We start from the raw sequence: 25,857 nt of genomic DNA, 5'->3' as shown, positions 1-25,857 counted from the left end.
ATTTCTATCCATTGTTGCTTCAGGAATTTTGAAGTTCTGCTATTAGGTACAGGAACATTTAGGATTCGTATGTCTTTTGGAGGAATTGACTCCCTTAATCATTATTAAATGGCCTTTGGTTATTTCTAGTAATATTATTTGCTTTGAAATCTACTTTGCCTTATATTAGTATAGCATTCAGTTTTCCTTTTGTTTTAGTATGATATATCTTTTCCTATACCTTTGCTTTTATCCAAATGACAGATAATAACAAATGTTCATGAGAATGTGGAGAAATTGGAACCCTCATACACTGATGGTGGGAATGAAAAATGATGCAGCCAATTTGGAACTCTGGCAATTCCTCAAAAGGTTAAGTATATAGATACCATATGACCCAGTAATTCTACTTCTAGATATATGTCCAAGAGAAAGACACATCCACAGAAAAACTTGTACATAAATGTTTACAGGATCAATACTAATAATAGCCATAAAGTAGAAACAATCCAAATATCCATCATCTATGAGTGGATAGATAAAACGTGGTATATCCATAAGGTGTAATGTATTGGGCAATAAAAAGGAAATAAATGCTGATACATGCTACAACATGAACGAAATATGAAAATATTATGCTAAGGGAATAAAGATAGTCCCAAAAGACCTCATGTTATGTCATACTATTTATATGAAATATCCAGAATAGGTAGATGATATGGTTTGGCTCTGTGCCCCCACCCAAATCTCACCTTGAATTGTAATAACCTCCACATGTCAAAGGCAGACAATTGAAGGTGAAGACAATTGAATCATGGAGGCAGTTTCTCCCACGATTTTCTCATGATAGTGAGTTCCCATGAGACCTGATGGTTTTATAAGGGGCTTCTCCCTTCACTCAGCACTCATTCTCTCTCCTGATGCCCTGTGAAGAAGTGCCTCCTACCATTATTATAAGTTTCCTGGGGCTTCCTCAGCCATGTGAAAACTGTGAGTCAATTAAACATCTTTTCTTTATAAATTACCCAGCGTCAGGTAGTTCTTCAAAGCAGCGTGAGAATGGACTAATATAGTAAATTGGTACCACAGAGAGTAGGGTGCTCTTATAAAGATACCTGAAATTGTGGAAACGACTTTGGAACTGGGTAACAGGCAGAGGTTGGAACAGTTCGGAGGGCTCAGAAGAAGACAAAAAATGTGGGAAAGTTTGGAACTTTCTAGAGACTTGGAGGTCTCAGAAGACAGAAATATATAGGAAAGTTTGGAACTTCTAGAGACTTGTTGAATGGCTGTGACCAAAATGCTGATAATGGCATGAAAATGAAGTCCAGGTTAAGGTGGTCTCAGATGGAGATGAATAACTTTTTGGAAACTGGAACAAAGGTCACTCTTGCTACGGCAGCATTTTACCCCTGCCCTAGAGATCTGTGGAACTTTGAACTTGAGAAAGATGATTTAGGGTATCTGGTGGAAGAAATTTCTAAGCAGCAAAGCATTCAAGAGGAAGCAGAGCATAAAATTTTGGATAATTATCAGCCTGACAATGTGATAGAAAAGAAAAACCCATATTCTGAGGAGAAATTTAAACCTGCCGCAGAACTTTGTATAAGTAACAAGGAGCCAAATATTAATCATCAAGACAATGGGGAAAATGTCTCCAGGGCATGTCAGAGAACTTCAAGGCAGTCCCTCCCATCACAGACCTGGAGGCTTAAGAGGGAAAAATGGTTTCATGGGCTGGGTCCATGGCCCCTCTGCTGTGTGCAACTCCACACTTGGTGCCATGCATCTCAGCTGCTCCAGCCATGGCTAAAATAGGCCAAGGTACAACCTAGACCATTGCTTCAGGGAGTATAAGCCACAATCCTTGGCAGTTTCCACATGGTGTTGGTTCTGCAGGTGTGCAGAAGACAAGAATTGAGGTTTCAGAATATCCACCTAGATTTCAGAGGATGTATGGAAGAGTCTGGATGTCCAAGCAGAAGTTTGCTGCAGGTGTGAGGCCCTTATAAAGAACCTCTGCTAAGGCAGTGTGTAAGGGAAATATGACAGCTGTGAGAAGAGAAGCACCATGCTCCAGACCCCAGAATAGTAGATCCATGAACAGCTTGCATCATGTGCCTGGAAAATCCACAGACACTCAATGCCAGCCCATAAAAGCAGCTGGGGTGCGGGGGAGCTATATCTTGCAAAGCCACTGGGGCATAGTTGCCCAAGGCCTTGGGAGCCCATCTCTTGCACCAGCATGACCTGAATGTGAAACGGGGAGTCAAAGGAGATTATTTAGGAGCTTTAAGATTTAATTCCTGCCTCATTGGATTTCAGGCTTACATGGGGCCTGTAGCCCCTTTGTTTTGGCCAACTTTTCTTATTTGTAATGGGTCTATTTACCCAATACCTGTACCTCCATTGTATCTAGGAAGTGACTAACTTGGATTTGATTTTACAAGCTCATAGGTGGAAGGAACTTGCTTTATCTCAGATAAGACTTTGGACTTGAATTTTTAGGTTCATGCTGGAATGAGGTAAGAGTTTCGGGTACTGTTAGAAGAGCATGATTGTGTTTTGAAATGTGAGGATATGAGATTTGGGAGTGGCAAGGGGCAGAATGATATGGTTTGGCTGTGTCCTCACCCAAATCTTACCTTGAACTGTAATAATCCCCCTGTGTCAAGGGTGAGACCAAGTGGAGATGACTGAATCATGGGGGCAGTTTCCCTCATGCTGTTCTCATGATAGTGAGTGAGTTCTCATGAGATCTAATGGTTTTATAAGGGGCTTTCCCCTTTGCTTTGCACTCATTCTCTCTCCTGATGCCCTGTGAAGAGGTTCCTTCCACCATAATTGTAAGTTTTCTGAGGCCTCCCAAGACATGCTGAACTGTGAGTCAATTAAACCTCTTTTCTTTATAAATTACCTACCGAGTCTTGTCATAGCAGTGTGAGAAAAGACTAATACAGTAGATTTATAGAGAAGCAAAGTAGATTAGTGGTTGTGCAGGGCTACAGTCAGGGATAGGGATGGGATTGTGAGGAAATGGAAAATGACTGTTAATGGGTATGAAATTTCTTTTGGGGATGATAAGAAAAAAATTGAGACAGGATCTTGCTTCATCATTCAGGCTGGAATGCAGTGGTGCAAACATTGCATTGTAGCCTTGACCTCCTGAGCTCAAGTGATCCTTCTGCTTCAGCCTCCTGAGTAGCTAGGACCACAGGCATATACCACTGTGCCAGGCTAATTTTTTAATGTTTTGCATTAGCCTGTTCTCACACTACTAATAAAGGCATACCCAAGACTGCATAATTTAAAAAGGAAAGAGGTTTAATTGACTCACAGTTCCATGTGGCTGGGGAGGCCACACAATCATGGTAGGAGCTGAATGAGGAGTAAAGTTATGTCTTACATGGAGGCAGGCAAGAGAGAGCATGTGCAGGGGAACTCCTCTTTATAAAACCATCAGATCTCATGAGACTTCACTACCACAAGAACAGCATAGGAAAGAACCACTCCCATGATTTGATTACCTCCCACCAGGTCCCTCCCACAACACAGGGGAATTATGGGAGCTACAATTCAAAATTTGGGTGGGGACACAGTCAAACCATATCAGATGGGGTCTCTCTCACTATGTCACCCAGGCTGGTCTCAAACTCCCGGGCTCAAGCAATTCTCCTGCCTTGACCTCCCAAAGTGTTGGGATTATAGGCCTGAGACACTGTACCCAAACTGAAAGTGTTTTAAAATTGATTGTAGTGATGATTGCTCAACTGTTAATATATTAAAAACCATTGGGTATACATTTTTTTAAGAAAAGGAATCATATAGTGTATGAATAATATCTCAAAAAAGTTATGTTAAAAGAAGTGACCTCTACTTTGGGAGTTACTGGTGACCTCAGTGAAGGCAGTTTCAGTAGCGTGGTGGAAATAGACTCCAGATTAAAGACCATTGAGGAATGAATGAATGATGAGGAAGTAGGTAACAAATGTCACCTAGCTTTCAAGACCTGTGACAAAGGAAATACAGTGGTACTAGAAAAGGGGGCAGATTTTATCAATGATAGACTGGACAAAGAAGATGTAGTGCATATACACTATACTCTGCAGCCATGAAATGGAATGAGATCATGTCTTTTGCAGAGACATGAATGAAGCTGGAAGCCATTATCCTCAGCAAACTAATACAGAACAGAAAACCAAACACCACATGTTCTCTCTTACAAGTGGGAGATGAACAATGAGAACATGTGGACACATGGTGGGGAACAACACACATTGGGGCCTGTTGTGGGGAGTGTGGAGGGAGGGAGAGCATCAGGAAGAAGAGCTAATGGATACAGGGCTGAATACCTAGGTGATGGTTTGATCTGTGCATGTACCCTGGAACATAAAAGTAGAAGAAAAAACACAAAAGAAATGGAAGAAATTTAATAAAATTTACCACACCACCCTCAAGATTCCAACAATATATATGTCTATCAGCCAAATTTGACAGTACGTTTACCTCATATGTAACAAACATTTCAAATCTTTGCTCTCTGAAGAGGTTTAAATTGTATCTTTTTCTTGGGCTGGGCATGGTGGCTCATGCCTGTAATCCCAGCACTTTGGGAGGCCGAGTCAGGCGGATCACAAGGTCAAGAGATCAAGACCATCCTGGCCAACATAGTGAAAGCCTGTCTTTACTAAAAACAGAAAAATTAGCTGGACGTGGTGTCACACGCCTATAGTCCCAGGTACCCAGGAGGCTGAGGCAGAAGGATTGCTTGAACCCAGGAGGTGAAGGTGGCAGTGAGCCAAGATTGTGTCACTGAACTGCAGCCTGGTGACAGAGCGAGACTCCATCTCAAAAAAAAATGTATATTTTTCTTGAATTAATTTCATTTTCAGTTATCAGAGATTTTTTGTTACATATGTTTATCAACCATTTTAATTTCTTTTGTGAGTTTCCTTTTCATGTTATTTGCTTTTCTTTATTTTAATAAACAATTATATTATTTGTTTAAAAAAGGGAGGTAGGCTTAAAGGAAACATGATTTTTTAAAAGAAATAATGCAGTAGAGTGAAATAAATGAAAGCTATTAGATCAGAAGAGGGGTGGGGTTGGGAGCAGTGACAGTTGCAAGGTGCTGGAGTCCATAAAAACTTGAGTTTCAAATATTGGAAGAGGGTCTTTAGAAAGAAAAAAAAAATTCTTCCTAAAGTCTGTGTAGGTCTAGCCTCTTCTCTAAGATAACTTGGTTGCTTTCACCAAGAGTTCCCATTGTTTTCATTTTAACAATCAATTTCTCCTTATTAGTCAGAATTAGATTCAGGTCAAGAAAAGGATCACATTGCAAAAAACATAGGTCCCAAGGATTGTAACAACAGGTCTATTCTTTCATTTCAGGAATTGGCTTTGACATCAAAGAAGTGAAATGATAGTCTCTCTCAAAAATGTTGTTTTTATTTAGCTAAAAATAGAACTAATGCCATCTATATGGACAGATATGAAACTACAGTTATTTTCAAATTGCTAAATAAATTTTTCTCCTTCAAATCAGAGCCTAGATGACCATTTTGGAACTCTGGAAGGAACATAACCATGGAACATTCCAATTTCTCTGTTCCCTAGAATACAAAACTATTTGGTGATGGCTTTTTTTCCTGCACTTGGTTTCTGGGTTCATTATTTTCCAAGGTTTAGTCCTGCCAGTCTTTCTAAAATATTTGTTTTCTGAATGCTTAAACTCAATCCCAGCTGAAAGACCCTGACAGAAATCCCTCATTGTAGTAAAGAGTTGGTTGTGGAAACTACTTTAAAAGTGTAGTGATGCTGGGTGAGGTGGCTCACACCTGTAATCCCAGCACTTTGGGAGGCTGTGGCAGGTAGACCACTTGAGATAAGGAGTTCAAGACCAGCCTGAGCAACATGGTGAAACCCCCATCTCTACTAAAAATACAAAAATTAGCCCAGTGTGGTGGCACATGCCTGTAATCCCAGCTACTTGGGAGGCTGAGGCATGAAAATCACTTGAACCCGAGAGGCAGAGGTTCCAGTAAGCCAAGATCACACCACTGCACTTCAGCCTGGGTGACAGAGCAAGACGCTGTCTCAATAATAATAATATAATAGTGTAGTGACATGTTACCTTTATTAATTTTCTTATCTGTAGGCCATAAGTTGTATCCAGATGGATAATCTGAGCCCAGGAAAAAGCATTCAGAAATGTAATAGAAGAGTTATCACTACGGGGACTGGCTCAGCCATGACACATTTGTGAAGAAGGAAGAACTTCTAACCTCTGTAATATTTCAGTACAGGAAGCCTTCTTGCCAGATCTCATTTTAAGCTCAATGACGTGAATTTTGGTTGAACAATTTGTATCTATGGATTGAACATCTTTTTAGCCACAATGGAAAATTGGAAAACAATTATTAACGTTCTTTCTGTTCTTTCTACAGAAATGTTGGCACAGAAGCCAGAAGTTACACAGTCCATAAGAAATGTTGTTACAAAGACATCTTGAATGTCGCTTCTGATACAGTCATCCACGGTGTTATGTCATCATTCTGCCCTTAGCCACTATGACTCATTCTTTGCCTTGGTGCTCACACTGAATTCACATAAATTCAAGACAAAATCCCTCCATATCACCTTAGGAAAATGGAATTATTTATTTTTTTTCTGTGTTAATATTCCCTTATTATTCAATTTTCAATGTTCATTTTAGGGAGGTGATTTAACATAGTGATTAAGTGCACATACTTAAGGGGCCACCCTGCCTAAACTTGAATCTTTGGCACTTACTACTAGTTCAATAAGCTTTTTTCTACATCTCAGTAGTCTCATAAGTAAAATGGGAATAATTACAGCCTGCATAGGACTATGGTAGGAATGAAATGAATTCATTCCCATAAAGTGCTTAGAAAAGTGGGCATATTCAGTATCTTCAGTAAACGTTTAGCCATTCTTATTAGCTGTCATTTTAAATTATCTAAGAAAATGATTGATATTATACAATTTGAATCTGAATATTGACTACCACATTAGGAAATTTGATAGTATCTGAGGAAACTCTCAAGGGCAAAACAAGCACTAACACATCACAGAGAACCAAGAAAGGCTCAAGTCTAAGGTGCAGGAACAAGACCCTGGGCTCCAGCTATGGCTGTCCCCGCAACTAGCTGTGTGACACAGGGCCTTGCTTTCTTGTCTGTAATGAATTCTAGCCTCAAACAAGCTATTATTCCTTGAATTCAATTTTTTTTTGTTCAGTCAGCTGAGTATACAATTTATTTAAATCTGAACAGAATGTAAGTATCTATCAAATAGTTTCAAGAAGTTAAAAAGATGAAAAATGACATGAAGATCCCAAAGTCCAAAGTATGAGTTTGAGTGCTCCTGTCCCATAACACATTTCCTTGTGAACACTTTAATGAGAGTTCCACTAAATAAGGCAGAGAAAAGTTCAAGAGCCTTTCTAAGACTTTGCAATACCATGCATGGTACTGGAATATCGCTGACTTCCTTGCTGTGGCTAACCAGAAGCGGAATTCCTGGCCTATGGCTCTGTTTCTAATCTGGAAATTCTTATTTTAATAATGTGACATCCTTTTTAGGAAAAAACAGAATTAGTAGTACATCATTTGAAATAAAATTAAAATAATGACAATATATAAAATTACTGGACTTCTGAAAAACCTGTTTCATCAGCAATGATTAAAATAAAAACTCATGAAAAATAATGAAATGATGGTGTTTTACACACAGATTTATTTTAAAGCTTAACAGGCAATCACAAAGTATTTAATAAAAATAGTTTTAAATACATTTTAAAAGTCTTTTTTTTAATTGCATTTTAGATTTTGGGGTACATGTGAAGAACATATAAGATTGTTGCATAGGTGCATACGTGGCAGTGTGATTTGCTGCCTTCCTCCCCTTCACCTATATCTGGCATTTCTTCCCATGCTATCACTCCCCAACTGCCCACCCCCACACTGTCCCTCCCCTATTTCCCCTCAACAGACCCTAGTGTGTAGTGCTTCCCTCCCTGTGTCCGTGTGTTCTCATTGTTCAACACCCAACTATGAGTGAGAACATGCGGTGTTTGATTTTGTGTTCTTGTGTCAGTTTGCTGAGAATGATGGTTTCCAGGTTCATCCATGTCCCTACAAAGGACGCGAACTCATCGTTTTTGATGGCTGCATAATATTCCATGGTGTATATGTGCCACATTTTTCCTGTCCAGTCTATCATCAATGAGCATTTGGGTTGGTTCTAGGTCTTTGCTATTGTAAACTGTGCTGCAATGAACATTCATGTGCATGTGTCCTTATAGTAGAATGATTTATAATCCTTTGGATATATACCCAGTAATGGGATTGCTGGGTCAAATGGAATTTCTATTTCTAGGTCCTTGATGAATCGCCACACTGTCTTCCACAATGGTTGAACTAATTTACACTCCCACCAACAGTGTAAAAGTGTTCCTATTTCTCCACATCCTCTCCAGCATCTGTTGTCTCCAGATATTTTAATGATCGCCATTCTAACTGGTATGAGATGGTATCTCAATGTAGTTTTGATTTGCATTTCTCTAATGACCATTGATGATGAGCATTTTTTCATGTTTGTTGGCCTCGTGTATGTCTTCTTTTGTAAAGTATCTGTTCATATCCTTTGCCCACTTTTGAATGGGCTTGTTTGTTTTTTTCTTGTAGATCTGTTTTAGTTCTTTGTAAATGCTGGATGTCAGTCCCTGTTTATAATTCTCCTACCTCCACCTCCCAACCAACTGGGACTATAGGCACATGCTACCACACCTGGCTTAAAGGTGCAGTTTTAATGGCAGGTTTGAGACTTCTTAAGCTACATGATGGCTAATAGCTTAAGGACTTAAAAAGTGTACATTTATAAAAAAAATGAGGAAATTCACTAAATTCAATAAAATGTTTTATAAACATTATAAAGAAACATCTACTGTATAATGTGGGAGAAAGTTTGATGATCAACTTGGAAAGGGTTAAATCTTGTATTTTATAATATTATTTTACAAAGTTACTATTTCTATAAAATTTTCATTATACATTCTGGTTTCAACTTCCTTATGTGTCACATTCATTAATATCAAAGACAGGTTTGTAAAATATACATATAAAACAATATACATACATAGACATACATAGTTCTTTTTTCCCCTGGCATAATGCCCTTCATAAGAACATATGTGGTCTAAGGAACAATCAGAGCATAGCAAAATGCTGCCTTAATTGTTTAATTAAATGTTGTGTGTCCACATGCTCTGGAAATGCTGCTTCAGACTTCTGCGCAGCAACATAGCTTCTCTGCAGATCTCCAATCTGCAAAAAATACCAGAATAAGACCATAGAATGAGATCAGAAAAAATGAGTAAGGAAGTAAAAAAGAAAATAAGACACACACTATCTGCATGCTATAGAAATTCTAAGGGTTTTTTTTTTTTTAACAAGCCCACAACTAACATCATAACTGAAAGGGTTCTTAAAGGCAAATTACTTAATTATGCTAAAAGTAGCATAATTTTAGAATTCTAGATTATAATTCAGTTTTGAAAAGCATGTGAGAAAGATAAAATAACCAATTATGTAAATAAATTACAGCTGTCTGGTAATGGATTTAGAAACCTATGTCTTCCTTTCCTGTCACTGATTATAAACGTAAAATGAATGACACTTGCATGATGAAACAGCCAGCTCTAGCTAGCTCAGAAAACTTAGGGAAAACTATCTGTATGGTATCACAAAAAATATATTCTTATTAGAGTCACTACCTTTTAGACAGAAAATGTAAGTAAAAATGACTCTATTTAAGGCATGATAAACATGCTTTGAGAGGTTTTAAGTGGTGCTGGCACAATAATGTTGGGAAAATACCTGGTTTTAAAAGTTTATAAAGGGTTTCTCCGACTTTCAATGAACTTTGTATTAATTCCCAAAGAAAAACATAATACTGTCTGAATGTATCATTTCTATTGATAGATAATAACTTCTATTTATGAGGTACATGTGATACTTTGATACAAGCATACAAGGTATAACGATCAAATCAGGGTAACTGGGGTATCCGTCACCTCAAACATTGATCATTTCTTTGTGTTTGGAACATTCCAAATCTTGTAGCTATTTTAAAATATACAATAACTTATCATTAATTACAATCTGAGTATATTTTGATTCATGAATACATTTCAGAAAGGAAGAGCTTTTTGGTGTATATACACAAAATCTAGATCAACTCTGGTAGATTTTTGGTAACAATATATATGTATTAAAACAGAAATTAAGTTTCCTTTTTAAAATTATAGCACTTCTTTTTAATATACTATTTTCTCTTATGGAAGTGTAGCCTTTTGCTTAAAGAAGATGTCTCATTCGAGTTACATATTACTAAAATGTGATGCTATTCCTGAAGGTAACCCAGCCTTCTGGGAGGTTTAACTAACTAAGCAGTAGCACGGTGCAGTGGGAATCTGGACGTCATTGAGAGCTGGGTGTGAATCTGAAACCCGCCACTGCCATAGGACACAGAAGTCTTTTAACGTCTATAAGCCTTGGATTCCATTAGAAACTAAGCTGCATGAGGTAGAAGCTTTTGTCTGTTGTATTCATCATTACATCCTCTGTGCCAAAAACAGGGCCTGGTACATCACAGAGGCTCAATAAACAGAATATCAGTCCTGAAAAAATGAGTGATGAAGGCAGGGTAGTTGGGAGAATTAGAGAAGGTATGTAAAGCACCTAGAACAGTGGCCGGTACCTACAGGTGCTCAATAATTACAACTTATGAATGACATCTTATATTATTTTCAATATAGAAATGACAGTGTAGATGACTTCATATTTATGCTATGAAAAATAACATCGTTTTAAATATCTTTTGGTCTATCAAGACTAATTTACATCACAAATATTTTTAGCCATTTCCTTATTCTCAAAACAGACTCACCTTCCAAGTACAAGCTAGTTATTAGATGTCTTTTGCTTGTTTTCTTATTGTTAAAAATGGCATATGGTTCCTTTTAGCTTTTGGATATTAACTGACTTGCAATACAGTATTAAGTTTTATTTCCTCCATGTTCTTCATAGCTAAGATAACTTTAACATTAGAATATCCCTAATTGTACAGCAATTGTGCCAGAAACTTGGTGGCAATATGATCTACAAATAATACACAGGACTTTGTTGCTGTAAAAGCCAATAACTAAATACTTCCCAGGCAAGAAGTTATTAAATGAGTACTTCTTCCATGACTAAATGCCATATTTCAAAACATAACATAATTATATAATCTGTAATGGTGTTTAGTCAAAATTGAAAGTTTTAAAAACTGTTCCTTGAAGTAAAGATATATATATAAATATAGTAATTAAGAGTTTTTAAAAGCCACTTCCTTCAGGAAGATGAGGTTAGAATTTCCTTATTTATTTGTACTTTTTTTAACACCAAGAAAGAAAAAGAACAGATCAGATGATAAATTAATAAAGAAAGATAATACCTGATCAGAGACTGTTGCAAAATTAAAATGCGGTTCATACATATGGGGTGATAAAGATGATGCAGTCTGTAATAGTGCCCTTGCCTGTGTATAAAAATAAAGAAAAACCAAAGGCATGTAAACATATATCAGCACTGTATTTGTGATTTTTTTTTTTTTGGTAAAAGAATTATTTATCTATGGCAGTACTTCAATAAACATGAGCCTGTGATAAATACAGACAACATTCCTCTTGAAATACAATGACTTACTGAAATACAATTAACTACTGATACCTTGCCAAAATTATATTAATAATAAATGCTTCACAAGACAGAGTAAATAAGAGAATTGAAAATTCCGAGTACACTTAAAGTTACCTAGGAACCAATGTTCTCGCAGAGTTTATATTTCAATATGACATACAATTTGAAATACAATCTTCTCAATACTACAACTTTCTTCTTAATCTAGTTTTTACTGCTGTTGATTGATTAAGCAAGCTCTAATTACCTGTTCTTTAATGTAATAACAACCAAAAAAAAACACTGTAAATTTCAAAGCCCAAAATTCTGTGCTGGATGACACTGAGCAAGTATTTAATACAGTGCTGATCAGTTTTGTTAGTGAAACAGCAATTGAATATGACATGCTTTCTTTCTCTCAGATACTCAAAATAGAACATTCACATTATTTTTTGTGATCATAGGATCATAAAATGCAGAGACCACTGAGTAGCATGAGATGCTTATGCAATCATTAATACCACAAATTCGGCATTACAAGCTGCTAACAATCCCTCAACTTGTAGCTAAATCTTAAACTTCTATCCATGACCCTGAAGACCAGTTTGTATACCTTTTTAATGGAAAACAAAATGGTATCAGTTCATATAGAATGACAGATATAATTTTTAATAATAAAATGGAGTTTATATTATGAAATCTTTCACCGAAACATTTCAAGTCAACTGCATGCTAGAGAAACTACAATAAGGAGGAAAAGAAAATCACCAACATGGGAACAGAGAAAAGTCACAAAAATCACTTGTTTCATCATATGAATATACGCAAAGTTCCTGACAAAACAAGTGTTCATTTTTAGTCTGTAAACTACAAATCCATCTTATTTACCTTGGGAGAATTTATGCAATAAAGGTAACGTGCAATGACCTTTCTTTCCTTGTTGTTGTTAAAAGTTTATCACTGTGCTTAGAACACCAGGCTAATGTCCTGGCATGCTGTTCCCCATGTCTGTGACCTTCGGTAAAGTTACTTACCCTCTTCAAGCCTCTGTTTCTTTATCTCCAAAGTGAGGAATGTAATAATATTTGCCCTTGATTGCCACTAATATTATATGAACATATTTAGTATTTTAAACCTTTTGTTTTACATATATTATTATAAAAATACAATTTATTAAGCATCTACCATGTGCTCCATGCTTCTACTGCGCCAAGTGCATGATCTAATCCTCAGAAAAAATACCTCAGGTCACTACTGTTACACTCTATTTTATGTGTTGTCCATTCATTCCACAAATATTGACTGTTTACCACGTGGCTGGCACTGTTTCTGATGCTGAGAATAGAAAAGTTACATGACAGATACAGTCCCTCTTTTCATGCAGCTGACATTCTACATCCTACACATAAATATGAAAATATCTGATAAAGTGGTAAATACTGAGAAGAAAAAAAGTAAGAAATGTGATAGCACCCAAGGGCTTTTTCAGACTGATGGGGGAGATGACCTTTCTAAGGAGCTGGCATTTAATCTAAGACCTGAATGACAAAAAGAAATTTGTCATTGCAAGATCTGAAGGAAGAACACTCCAAAGGCCCTAAAGGAAGACAGAGCACTGTCTGTCTATAGAGCAGCAAGGCAGTGATATGTCTGTAAGCCAGTGGGAAAGAAGGAGTGGCAAAAGGCATGGTCTGAGAGGGAGCCAGAGGCGAGGTCACATGGTGCCTCACAGGCCATAGTCATGGTTTCAAGTCCAGATTTTATTCCAAGTTGAAGGAGAAGGCACTAGAGGATTTTAAGCAAAATAGTATTAAACAGTCTTGGTTTTAAACAAATCTCTCAGGTTGTTCTGAGAAGAGTGTATCACAGAGTGCACTTACTTGCTGACAAAAGTGAAAACAAAAAGACCAGGAGGAGGCTGTCATAGCAGCCCATGCAAGAGATAAGAGCAGTTTGAAGAAGGGTCATGGGAACGGAGAAAGGTGACCAGGCTCAGATTGTAATGGGACTCAAGGTCAGAATGACAGGGCTTGCTGAATATGATGTGGGTGCAGGTATGGCAGAGGGAAGCGATAAAAAAAGAAAGGTTTCGGGGTGGCTCCAAGGATTTTGGCCTGAGCAGCTATGTAGTGGACAGGGGATGGTGACTGGTGGAACAGTCCACTAAGATAGGGAAGACTGGGGAGGCGCAGATTTGTCCTAATAAAATCAAACATTCTATTTTGGACTCAGAATGGTTAAGTAACTTGTCCCAAGGTCACACAGCTAATACGCAACAGAGCTGGAATTCAAATCCATACCTGTCAGATTCTAGAGCTCATTTTAAAATAACATACAGGGTAACGCTTCCACACATGACAGCTTTGCTCTGAAGAAAGTAGACCGCCCAGCGTGCCACCAGTTCACTGACCTGTTCAACGTGGCCCTTCCGCATTTCCAGCACAGCCAGGTTGTTGTAGGCCTCGGCGTGGTTGTTGTTGTTGACCAGAGCCAGCCTGAAGCACTGATGGGCCAAATTCGTATCTCCTATTCCCTGCAAAAGAAAGCCCATATTCACATCCATGGGTCCATATACTTCCTCCTCCCTTCTTTCCTCATAGATATCCTTCTGCTACCAGACAAAAGGCATCAAGTACCATATGTCAATGTGAATCCTATGTAAGTAGATTTAACCTTAGAATATAAAATAAGCCATAGTCCTAGAAATTTCTTAATTGCCCCATAAGACTACAACCAAACATGAATTTAGGTTAATTTCTGAAAATTTCTTCAAACTAACTTTTTTGTTTGTTTTTGAGACAGAGTCTCACACTTTGTCACCCAGGCTGGAGTGCAGTACTACGATTACAGCTCACTGCAGCCTTGACCTCCTTGGCCCAAGTGATCTTCTTGCCTCAGCCCTCAGAGTAGCTGGGACTACAGGTGTGCACTACCATACCCAGCTAATTTTTAAATTTTTTGTGGAGACAGAGTCCCACTGTGTTGCCCAGGGTGGTCTCAAACTCCTGGGCTCAAGCAGTCCTCCTGCCTCAGCCTCCCAAAATGCAGGGATTATAGGCATGAGCCACTGTGTCCTGCTCAAACCAACTTTCTGTAACAGAAATTATATCAGAAAGACAACATACCACAGCTACATGTCCCAAGTTGTACCAGACATCAGCTGCCTCTTCTTCATTTTCAGCCAAAGAAAGGGCACGTTCAAATGAGGTCAGAGTCATATCATACTGCTGGGCATAGAAGCAACACAGCCCCAGATTGTTAAAAAGCTGGCAGTTATAAATGCCCATCTGCAGCAGTCGCCTTTTCAAAAAAGAACACACAAATTTTGGTGTCACAACAACTTTATAAGTTTTGAGACATATATATATTTACATAGTTAAAATGAATTCATCTTGTGATTTTTGATACTCCTAAGAATATAAATACAATGTGTTATAGTAAATGAAAAAATGTGTAAAGCAAATACAAACACCTATCTTTTATGATGGTACTAGTCATGGGGAATGTGTCTGGAGACAAACAACTGATCTAAGTTTTTTTCCCCAAATGCTTTGTTAGAGAATCAAAATAAGAAATAGTCACTAAAAGTAAAGCCCACACACTTCCAAAGGGTAAACTCCTAAAACCTTCTAATCTAATTTGAGGAATGTGTTTAGTATTAACCTCTATGTTTTCAGCTGAGTTGGAGCCCGTTTTTGGCTCGCTGTACTTGTGCTTCAGCTGTGTCTACTGACCTCCAATGAGCTTCCACTGAGGAAGACAAGACCATCAGTGGATCCTTACATTATCCACTTAGCTTTCACACTGCAGCTGAAGAGCCCCATTTGCTTCTATGCATCATTAATCCCACAGGACAAAGGACAAGCGAGTTCAAATAAGCAAATGAAAATCCAGCCCAGCTGCTGTGAGAAACCCATGACCCACTTCAGGGGTTAGGGAGTAGAGTCAGCTGCATATGCAGAGAACAGCGTTCTTATTATTACATTTTATGCCTCTAACACACATTTGGAAAGAACTCTTGTCAGCTGCCAGTCATCTCTTTGTATATTACCCAAGGGCAAAAGAGGAAATCATAATTTAAAAATTAACTTCAGAAGTCATATGTAGGAAGAAGTACTTAAAAGAGAATCAGTGAATATAATTTATTTAGACTGAAAAAATATTTGGACAAGAATTGACAACGCTGCACAAAACAGGTGATTCTGTTTCAGGTCCTCATCAAGGTTCAGAACATAGGGCCAAATGCTCTTTGCAAATCTTTTCACCTTTCAATTTCAGTGTCTTTATGTTTAATGATATTAATGGAGGCAATGATGATGAGAAGTTTTAAGCAACTACTAAACTGTTATTGGTTGGTGACAAAATGGCTAACGTATACAATGACAATGGGGTTTAAAACTCAGTCAGTTATCCAGTGTGTTTCTGCAAGATGCCAGACATCTGCATGTTTCCAAATTACTGGATATCAATTCAATGCTTATAATACATCTGGGTGCTGAAACTTTTAGTTTCATAAAAACATGATATATCTTATTCCTTATTTCTTATTTCTTATCCTGTATCTTATTTCTCTATAATTTCATTCCAACTTTGTTATTTTTTCATCAATATTTCACAAGAAAGCAGTTCTATGAATTGGATGTAAAGTGCACCTGTAAAACCGGAGAGCTATTTCTGGCTGATCAGAATAGAAGTGGTTGCTTCCAATGCATGCAATGGCTTCCACATGAGTATTGTCTTGTTTCAAAACTTCTTTGTAGTATTCGGCTGCTGATGACATATTGTTCATTTCCTATTCTCCATCAAGACAGAAGAGCAATATTTTATTAATATTGAACAAGAGATTATTTTTTTCAGACTGATTTAAGTCCATTCATTCAACAAGTATTTATTGAGAGGCTACCATGCACCAGACTCCATTCTAGATCCTGGGGATACAATCTGAACAAAAAGAGAAAGTCAATGTCCTCAAGGAGGTACCATCTGGTATGAAAGGCAAACAAATAAGTAACATAAGAGAAGGTTAAGTGCTGTGAAGAAAAACAGAGCAGGATAAGGAGAGCGAGAGAGAAAAAGAGCAGGGAGGGTGTGCTTCAGAAGGGGTGATGGAAGGGGCCACTGCAGAGGAGGTGCTATTTGAAGAGACCTGAATGAAGTGAAGGATCAAGCCCTGAGCATATCTCAGGGAAGCTCACCCTAGACAGAGGGAAGAGCAATGTATGAGCCTGAGAGGGGAACGTGCTTGTCACATATGAAGAACCACATGAAGGTAAATGAGGCTGGAAATAGGGAAAGTGGCACAAAAGGAGATCAGAGGCAGCCAGGACCTTTGTCAGTCATGGTGAGAACTTCAGATTTTTTTTCTAGTTGAGAGAAAGCCATTAGGAGAGGAATAACAATCATATTTGCATTTTGAAAGAATAACTTGACTGCTGCATGCTAAACATACCAAAATAGGGAAGAATAGTAGCAGGAAGAACAAGAGTCCAGCAACCCAGACCAAGCTTAGAAACACATATACAATTTAAAACTAAATAAATCTTCTATAGTTATTATAGATTCTTTCTAAAATACTGATCATCATAAATACATGCATCTAATGTTATAAATAAATGTCATATATCTCAAGTCTACCTCCAAGGCCCAGTTCAGGCTCCACATCCTTCATGAAGATTTCCCTAATGCCTTCACTTCACATAGCTCTCTTCTGCCTCTCAACTTACATGGCATTTATTATATGAACTTGTTCTCATTAAAAAACTCATACTTTTTTAATCATGTCAAATATAACAGACGCTACTGATTGTAAGAAGCACCACACAGTGCTTTTTTAAACAGAATTTTTATTTCATCCTCACTGATATTTAGACATTCATACACAGATTGTATCACAGAGCACTCTTTTGCATACTTTATATAAAGTCTATATACATAAGCAAATAAATTAAATATAGTACTCCTCTTTTACAGAAGTATCAAATTCTTCTGAATCTCTTTTTGACTTGGTCATCAATGGCCGGGTGTTTCCACATTGTATTGTTCTATGCAGTGATGATACAGCACTTCTTTTGAATTGACAAACAGTAATTGTAAATAGCTATGAGGTACAATGTGATGGCTTCACATATGTATATATTTTGAAGTGAGAAAATCTGTCTAATTAACATATATTACCACACATAGTTATCATTTCTTTGCAGTAAGAACATTTAAAATCCACTTTTTAATATTTCTTAAAAGTGTGCTCCACTATTGTCTCCAGGATTTTCTTCCAAGCTATGGACAGACATTCTGCTATGCTGATGCCTGTGTTTTCTTGATCTTACCAGCAGGTGTCAACAAAAGCTTTCAGGCAACAGTCAGTAGTAATTACCAGGTTCACCATGCTCCCACGAGTAATTACCCAAGTTTCCATGTAAGCAGACTATGGCGACTACATGGCAACTGCCACTTGGCCACAAAAATTAAAAGATGCTATCCATTTTAAGATGTACCTCAATTTCAGAGATGTTAAAATGTGAAAATAAATGTGTTTTTAGAATCCATGAAATATGGTATATTCCATTAGAGCAAGATCATCATGTGGTATGCCATTCCTCAGCACAAAATTTAGCACTTCTGGAAACTGAAAAATTAATAAACAAGAATTAAACAACACTAAAAATTTTTCTTAACTTCCCATGTTTCCATTAGAACAGAGGTTCTCAATTGTTTTGGTGCCGGATTCCTTTTAAACTGTTAAAAAAAATTGCTGAGAAGAAGTTGTTTTGTTTATGTAAGTTATATAGATTAATATTAGAAACTGAAACTGAGATATCTTTAAACATTTACTTATTAATTCATTCTAAATAACATACAATAAACCTATTACATGTTCACATACATATTTTTATGAAAAATAATAGGCTCTCCTGAGTGGAGAAAGTCTGTAGGTTGTACAACCATGTGAGTTACAGGGTGGATTAGTCTGTTTAACCCAGAGAGAGAAGGTTGTTAAGTCATTTTGAGCATAGATCTAAAGCCACAAGCTCCACTTCTGCTTTTATCTGTAATCAAGCTAATGGTTTGACCTACATTTGTCTAAATCTTGTATATTTCTCTCTCAGTTGGTTCTCAACATGGAGGAACAGGGGTGTAACTTATCAGTCCCATAAAATCTTAATAAAACATTCACCAGTTGACTCAAACCTATGCTTTATACATATTTTTTCATGTGCTTTATATTTGAAATTCTTTTTCAAAGGCAATAGCATCCCACAGTGCTAGGCTTCAGTGTTACAGCTTCCAAAAGTGGCAATGCCCAATGCAAAGAAGGCTGAAGTCTCAATAAGCCAGTTAGTTCAAAGCTTTGGGTTCTATAAAATTACTTTTGAACACTTGTATACTTGATTAATGGACACAGAAATTAATTTACATAATCTTGAGGAATTTTAGACTGAAACACTTATTGTATTGAAACCTCGTAGTTTTTCAATTAAGTTTTATAAATTTATAAAATATGTGCTTATGCTAAATAAATGTAAACCTTACAAAAGGGTACAAAAATTCAAAGTAAAAGCTCCGTCTCCAAATTTTAGTAGGCAGAGGCTCATTAATAGTTTCTTGAGTATTGTTCAGGAAATTTTGTTCATACATAGGTATACATATGGGTGTGCATATTTTAACCATAAACAGAATCATTCTATACATTCTAATACATGGTGTATTTTTTCACTCTCAGTGTCTTGACTCTTTTCCTATCAAAACCAAAAGCTTTACTTTATATTTTTAAATAATACTTCTGCATAGTGTTCCATCAATATATACACCATAATTTATTTAACCAGTCCCTTTTTGATCAAGCATATGTTTCCTTTTTTTCAACCAAAAAACATTCTATAAAATCATCTTTGAACATATCTTTGTAAACTTATATGAAAATATCCTTAAGGAAAATTCCTAGAAGTAATATTACCAGATCAAAGAGCATACACATTTTAAAATATCATCAATAACTGCAAACACCTTCCAAATGTTCATACATGGAGCTTGTTTCTCTACACCCTTGACAACCTTAGATATAATGGAACTTCTTCATCTTTGCTAATCTGATTGAGTGAAAAATGATTTATCATTGTTGTTTTAGTTTTTTTAGATCTTTAATTATGATAGTGGTTAGGCATTTAACACATCAGATATTATTTATACTTCTCTTTCTGTGAACTGCCAAGTCATCTATTTGTCTGTTCTTCTACCCTATCCTATCTTTTGTCTTTCCACTACTGTGTGTACGGGAGTCTTGGGAACACTGCCCTCCTGGACACAGGAGAGCTGGAGGCTGAGGGGTAGCTCAAGAATCCCCGAGCACTGACTGTGTTCTCATTCCAGATGATACAAGCCTGTGCTGACGTTGGCCATAGTTCAAAAACACAGGAAGGCTCAGTGTTTATAAACATTCTCTTCAGAGGAAAAGTATAAATGGCTTATTTAAGTTCTTCCAGGTAGGTGTCACCAAGCCCTAAGTACAAAAAGGAGGTGGTATAGTCAATGTCTCATCCCTGGGGTGATTTTACTTTCATGGAGAGGGTGAATGGCTACTGTGTAGGCTGACAGGAAACAAGAGCCTAATGAAAAGCCACACTATGACATGGAAACACCTCATTTCTGTGTTTACATTCTTGACTAAACAGATGAGAATTTGTGTGTGGCGGGGGGGATATAAATCTCTCATTTTTAGCAAATTTTTAAGCAATGTGTAGTTTGAGGAAATCAAAAGCAGTCTTTTTGTCTGTCCCAGATATGGCAAATATTTTCCCTGTTTGATATTTTTACCTTTGTTTTGTTGTATATTGGTTTGGTTTCTATTTTTGTTTTTGCCACATAGAAAATTTAATTTTTACATTCTCAAATTTATCAATCTTCCCTATTATGGCTTTTTGACTTTGTGTCATGATTAGAAAAATCTTCCTCATTCCAATTTATGCAAATAATTCATCTGTATTTTCTTCTGAAACTTTCAATTTTTGAAGTTTTAAATCTTTAAAGTTTTAAATCTGGCAATAATGAATAGTATAAATATTCACTTATCCAGCTCTATTTTTAAACTATTTATTAAATAACTAACTAATGCTTAATAAGTCATCTTTATCACATGTTAAATTTTCATATATATGAACACACATGGACTCTATTTTGGTTCTTTATTCCTTTATCAGAATTGTTTAAATTTTACTAGTTCTAGAATAGATTTTATTAATGTAGACTTAAAATAACATTTTCAAGTATATAAATGCCACTTCAAATATATAATAAATTTGGTATTGAGTGATTTTTACAGTGGTTATTTTTTATCCAATTCACAAAATGTAGACACAAAAGCTATAGATTTTTAAATTTGTTAAAATAAAATTGAGTAACTTAGAAAAGGAATGCTGCAGTAGTTTTCAAATTTTGTTCTGCATCAGAATTACCTAGTGAGCTTGCTAAAAATACAGATGCCTGAGTCCCACATTCTGGTACTTCCAATTCAGAGGAAGAGGATGGGTCACACTTCCCATGCACTCCCAAGGTAATTTCATATACCGTAAAGTTTGAAGACCCCTAGAATAACATTTCCAGGGTAAGGTTTTTAATTGCAAATGCCTTTCAACAAAGAACGGCTAAAATTAAGGCCTGTCTTTCAAATGAACAAACAAAATACCTCAAGAAAAACTGAAACCACCAATGAAGAAATTTGGCAAGGATAAATCAACTTAAACAAACAGTGAACAATAAGTAGTTCAACATATTCAACTTAAAATAGACAATATTAAAAGATACACTACAACAATGGAAGATAAATAAAAAGAAGAGAACATAAAGGAATGGAATCCCTCCAGGGACAAGCATGATGTATAAAACAGAAACCCTAAAGGCATACACAGTGCAGGCTGCAATGCTAAAACCAATTTACTAATTAACTGGAAATCTTTTGTCACATAAAGAGAAAAAGAAAACACTGGAAAAGGGAAATTAACTATGTAAATTCAAGGCAAAAGACTGAAATACTGCCACCAACTATTTCAAGTCTGTGTTTAGTCCTTGATCACTCTATTTGTGCATGATCGTCCCTACAATTAGGATGCTTTCTTCTCCACTCCTTTCTTCCTTCAAGTGTAAAGTCAGCTTAGAACAGGGAAAGGTTGAGAAAACGAATCTGCTCCAGAGCTAATCCCTATCACAGCCACAGCAACACTGACTCTAACAGAGGCTTGGAAGGAATTCTTCCTATCAGCAACCACACAATAAAGACGTGACAGTTATCTAGCTCTTTCTGCTAGCACTTCCTGCCTAAGAAAAGAAGGGCAAAGGGGCTGAAATGAGCAGAAGGCAAGGGACTAAATGGGTCAGAGCTCCAATTGCATTGGCATAGTCACTACCAGAACAAGCATGAATTCCACTAGTTAAGCTTGTTAGTCAGTTTTATTCATACTCAATTTAGAGTCCAGAGTATTTTTATAGAATGATCAAAGTCTTCTATTTATACATTTACAAAAATTACATTTCAAAAGGAAATCATAGTTTTTCTAGACAATGTTAAAATACTTTTATTTAAAAAGTAACACGTTTACTATGGAAAATCTGGAAAATACAGAAAGTATTAAAAAAACATTCATACAATATCACCTAGGTATAGCAACTATTGATATATTCCATTCTTTTCTAACAAAATGATTTCAAAATATCATACCTAGCATTTTTAAGGAACTTCAAGAAAACAGACATGTTTCTGCTCAATATTATATTGGAAGTCCTAAGCAATAAGATATCGTTTTTTTTTTTTTTTTTTTGAGACGAAGTCTCATACTGTCACCCAACCCAGGATGTAGTGCAGTGGTGCGATCTCAGCTCACTGCAAACTCCACCTCATGGGTTCAAGCAATTCTCCTGCCTCAGCCTCCCGAGTAGCTGGGACTACAGGCATGTGCCACCACACCCAGCTAATTTTTTAAAAATATTTTTAGTAGAGAAGGGGTTTCACCATGTTGGCCAGGATGGTCTCGATCTCCTGACCTCGTGATCCGCCTGCCTCAGCCTCCCGAAGTGCTGGGATTACAGGTGTGAGCCACCACACTCGGCCGAGATATCTTTTTAAAAGTGGCAAAATAATTGAAAGGAAGAGATGAAACCACCTGTATTTGCAAATGATGATTGTTTTGTTTACTTAGAATATCCAAGAAGATCTATGAACAAGATCTTAAAATTTAAAGAGTTGTCAGTATCAAAAAAACTTTAAAAAAGTAATATATTCCTATCCACCAGAAATGATCAAATAGAAAATACAAGAGAAAAAAATAAGGATACCATTCATAGTTATACCTAGGAATACATCTGCATAGAAAAAAGTTAATATAGCAGGCCTGCTATATTAACTATATTCTTAGAAAGGACTGTATCTGGGAATTTGGCTAGTTCTCTACATTGATATGAAACTTTCCTCAAATGATGAGTAGCTTGCTACACCTAACCTGTTTGTATAAACAGTGTGGTTTGTGTTGAATGCCTGTTTACTTCTTGGAGTCTCTGCTATGTGATAAACAGTATGTGATTATATGACCAGCACCCAATAGTAATGATGGATACAGAGTCTCCAATGAGCTTCCCTGGTAGACATCACTTCTCATGAGTTGTTACACAATTAGAATTGTGTCCTGTGTGACTCCACTAGGAGAGAGCTCTTGGAAGCTTGTAACTGGTTTCCTCTGAACTTTGCCCCAAGAGTTGTTTCCTTTTACTAATTTTACTTTGTATCCCTTTGCTGAAATAAATCATAGCAGTGAGTACAACTGCCTGCTGAGTCCTGTGAGTCCCAGTATGTCACTGAATCTCAGTGTGGTTTGGGAAATCCCCAACACACCATTTTTCTGGAGATAATTACAAAATATTCACTGAAGAACCAAAAAAAAAAAAAAAAAAAAAAAAAAAAAGATCGAGGTAAATGGAGAGTTATATAATGGTTAAGAATGAGAAGAAAGGCAGCCCACCCACCCACTCCCCATCATTCACATACTCAATTTAATTCCTGCAGGGATTTTTATGGTTCTTGATAGGCCAATCCTACAATCAATACGGAAGGGCAAAGGGTCAGAAAAACCAACTGTGAAGAAGAAGTACAAGGTAATAGAATTTCCCCAACCTGATATCATGAATTATTGTAAAACTATAGTAATTAGACAGCACGGAAGATATCTCAATGGGACTTTTCATGGAATTTGACAACATGACTCTAAAATTTATAAGCATGAAGCCAGTAATTTGAGACCAGCCTGATCAGCAAAGCAAGACCCCATTTCTGCAAAAAATAAAAAAATTAGCTGTACATGGGGGCATAAGCAGAAGTCCAAAATAGCCAAGATACTCCTGATGAAGATGAACCCTAACAGATACTAAGTATTATAAAGCTGTAGTAATTAAGGTGGTATAACATTGGTACAAGAATGGAGAAACAGTCCAATGGAACCAGACAGAAAGCCCCAAATGTATCTACCACAAATGGACAAAAATTGATACTGACATTACATTACATACTGACGTCCTTGAGAAAGAATTAATAAAGGTGCTAGGACAACAGGCTAACCATACAGGGAAATAATTCAAATCCCTGTCTTATACCATTCTCTATACTTTTCTGTATATCTGAAATGCTTCATAATAAAAACTTAGTTTACCTAAATGCATACACTAAAATCTCATATTTTACTAAACCACAGGCCAACAATCATAATTTTACAAACTGTTCTCCTTACTAGGACCCCAAAGGACTATGAGCTTCTTTAAGTAGTATATAGCCTCAATTTTACATCAACTTTTTATACAATATGGCAATCCCTACCAAAATACCAATGACATTCCTTACAGAAATAGAAAAAAGAATCCTAAAATGTATATGGAACCACAAAATATCCCAAATAACTAAAGCAATACTGAGCAAAAAGAACAAAGCTAGAGGCATCACACTACCTGATTTCAAATTATACTACAAAGCTACAAACCCAGAAATAAATCCATGCACACTTACAGCCATTTTCAACAAAAGTGCCAAGACTATACACTGGGGAAAGGACAGTGTATTAATCCATTCTTGCACTGCTATAAAGAAATACCTGAAACTGGCTAATGTATAAAGAAAATAAATTTAATTGGCTCATGGTTCTGCAGGCTATACAGGAAGCCTGGGTGGGGAGGCCTCAGGAAACTCACAATCATGGCAAAGAAGGGGAAGCAGGCACATCTTACATGGCAGGAGTAGGAGGAAGAGAGTAGGAATAGGTGCTACACACTTTTAAACAACCAGATTTTATGAGAACTCACTCACAATCAGGAGAACAACAAGGGGGAAATCTGCTCCCATGATCCAATCACTTCCCACCAGGCCCCTCTTCCAACACTGGAGATTACAATTCGACATTAGATTTGGGTGAGGACATAAATCTAAATCATATCAGGCAGTCTCTTTAATAAATAGTGCTGGGAAAACTGGATACCCATATGCAGAAAAATAAAACTGGATCCCCGTCTTTCATCATATACAGAAATCAAGGCAAAATGGATTAAGGACTTAAATGCAAGACCCAAAACTATGAAACTACTAGAAAAAAAATGGGGAAACACTATAAGATACTGTTTTAGGCAAAGATTTTTTGGAGTAAGACCATAGAACCACAGGCAATAAAAGCAAAAATAGACAAATGGGATTCTATCAAGTCAAAAAGCTTCTGCATAGCAAAGGAAACAATCAACAGAGTAAAGAGAAAACCTACAGAATGGGAAAAATATTTACAGGTTATCCATCTGGTATACTTTGCATATTTCTTCCCACCCAAATCTCATGCTGAATTGTAATCCCCAGTGCTAGAGGTGGGACCTGGTGGGAGGTGTTTGGGCAGATCCCACATAGCTTGGTGCTCTCTTTGCAATAGTGTGTTCTCCTAAAATCTGGTCGTTAAAAGTGTGTGGCACCTTCCCCCTTGCTCTCTCACTTATTCCTGTTTTTACCATGTGATGTGCCTGTTCCCCTTTACCTTCTGCTATGAGTAAAAGCTCCCTGAGGCCTCTCCAGAAGCCAAGCCAATGCCAGCACCATGCTTCCTGTACAGTCTGTAGAACTGTGAGCCAA

General features: G+C 36.9%; 1 protein-coding gene across 2 annotated transcripts in view; it reads right to left on the bottom strand.

Annotated features, from left to right (window-relative positions):
* Positions 1–7,717: 7,717 nt before the first annotated feature.
* The window catches only part of TTC8 (tetratricopeptide repeat domain 8), a 54,803-nt gene continuing 36,663 nt past the window's right edge, over positions 7,718–25,857 (bottom strand). For both annotated transcript variants that reach the window (XM_021674951.2, XM_064375137.1), the window contains 5 exons: positions 16,376–16,515; positions 14,849–15,023; positions 14,134–14,256; positions 11,500–11,583; positions 7,718–9,326 (listed from right to left, as the gene is read on the bottom strand). In XM_021674951.2, coding sequence (XP_021530626.2) covers positions 9,210–9,326; positions 11,500–11,583; positions 14,134–14,256; positions 14,849–15,023; positions 16,376–16,515 — 639 coding nt within the window. In that variant the 3' untranslated portion in view covers positions 7,718–9,209. The remainder of the gene's footprint in view (positions 9,327–11,499; positions 11,584–14,133; positions 14,257–14,848; positions 15,024–16,375; positions 16,516–25,857) is intronic.

The sequence above is a fragment of the Aotus nancymaae genome, unplaced genomic scaffold (assembly GCF_030222135.1).
Source record: "Aotus nancymaae isolate 86718 unplaced genomic scaffold, 86718_ANA_hifiasm-v0.15.2.pri h1tg000011l, whole genome shotgun sequence".
Lineage (NCBI taxonomy): Eukaryota > Metazoa > Chordata > Mammalia > Primates > Aotidae > Aotus > Aotus nancymaae.
Note: the sequence above shows the minus strand (reverse complement) of the source record. Positions and strands in the feature narration are given on the sequence as shown.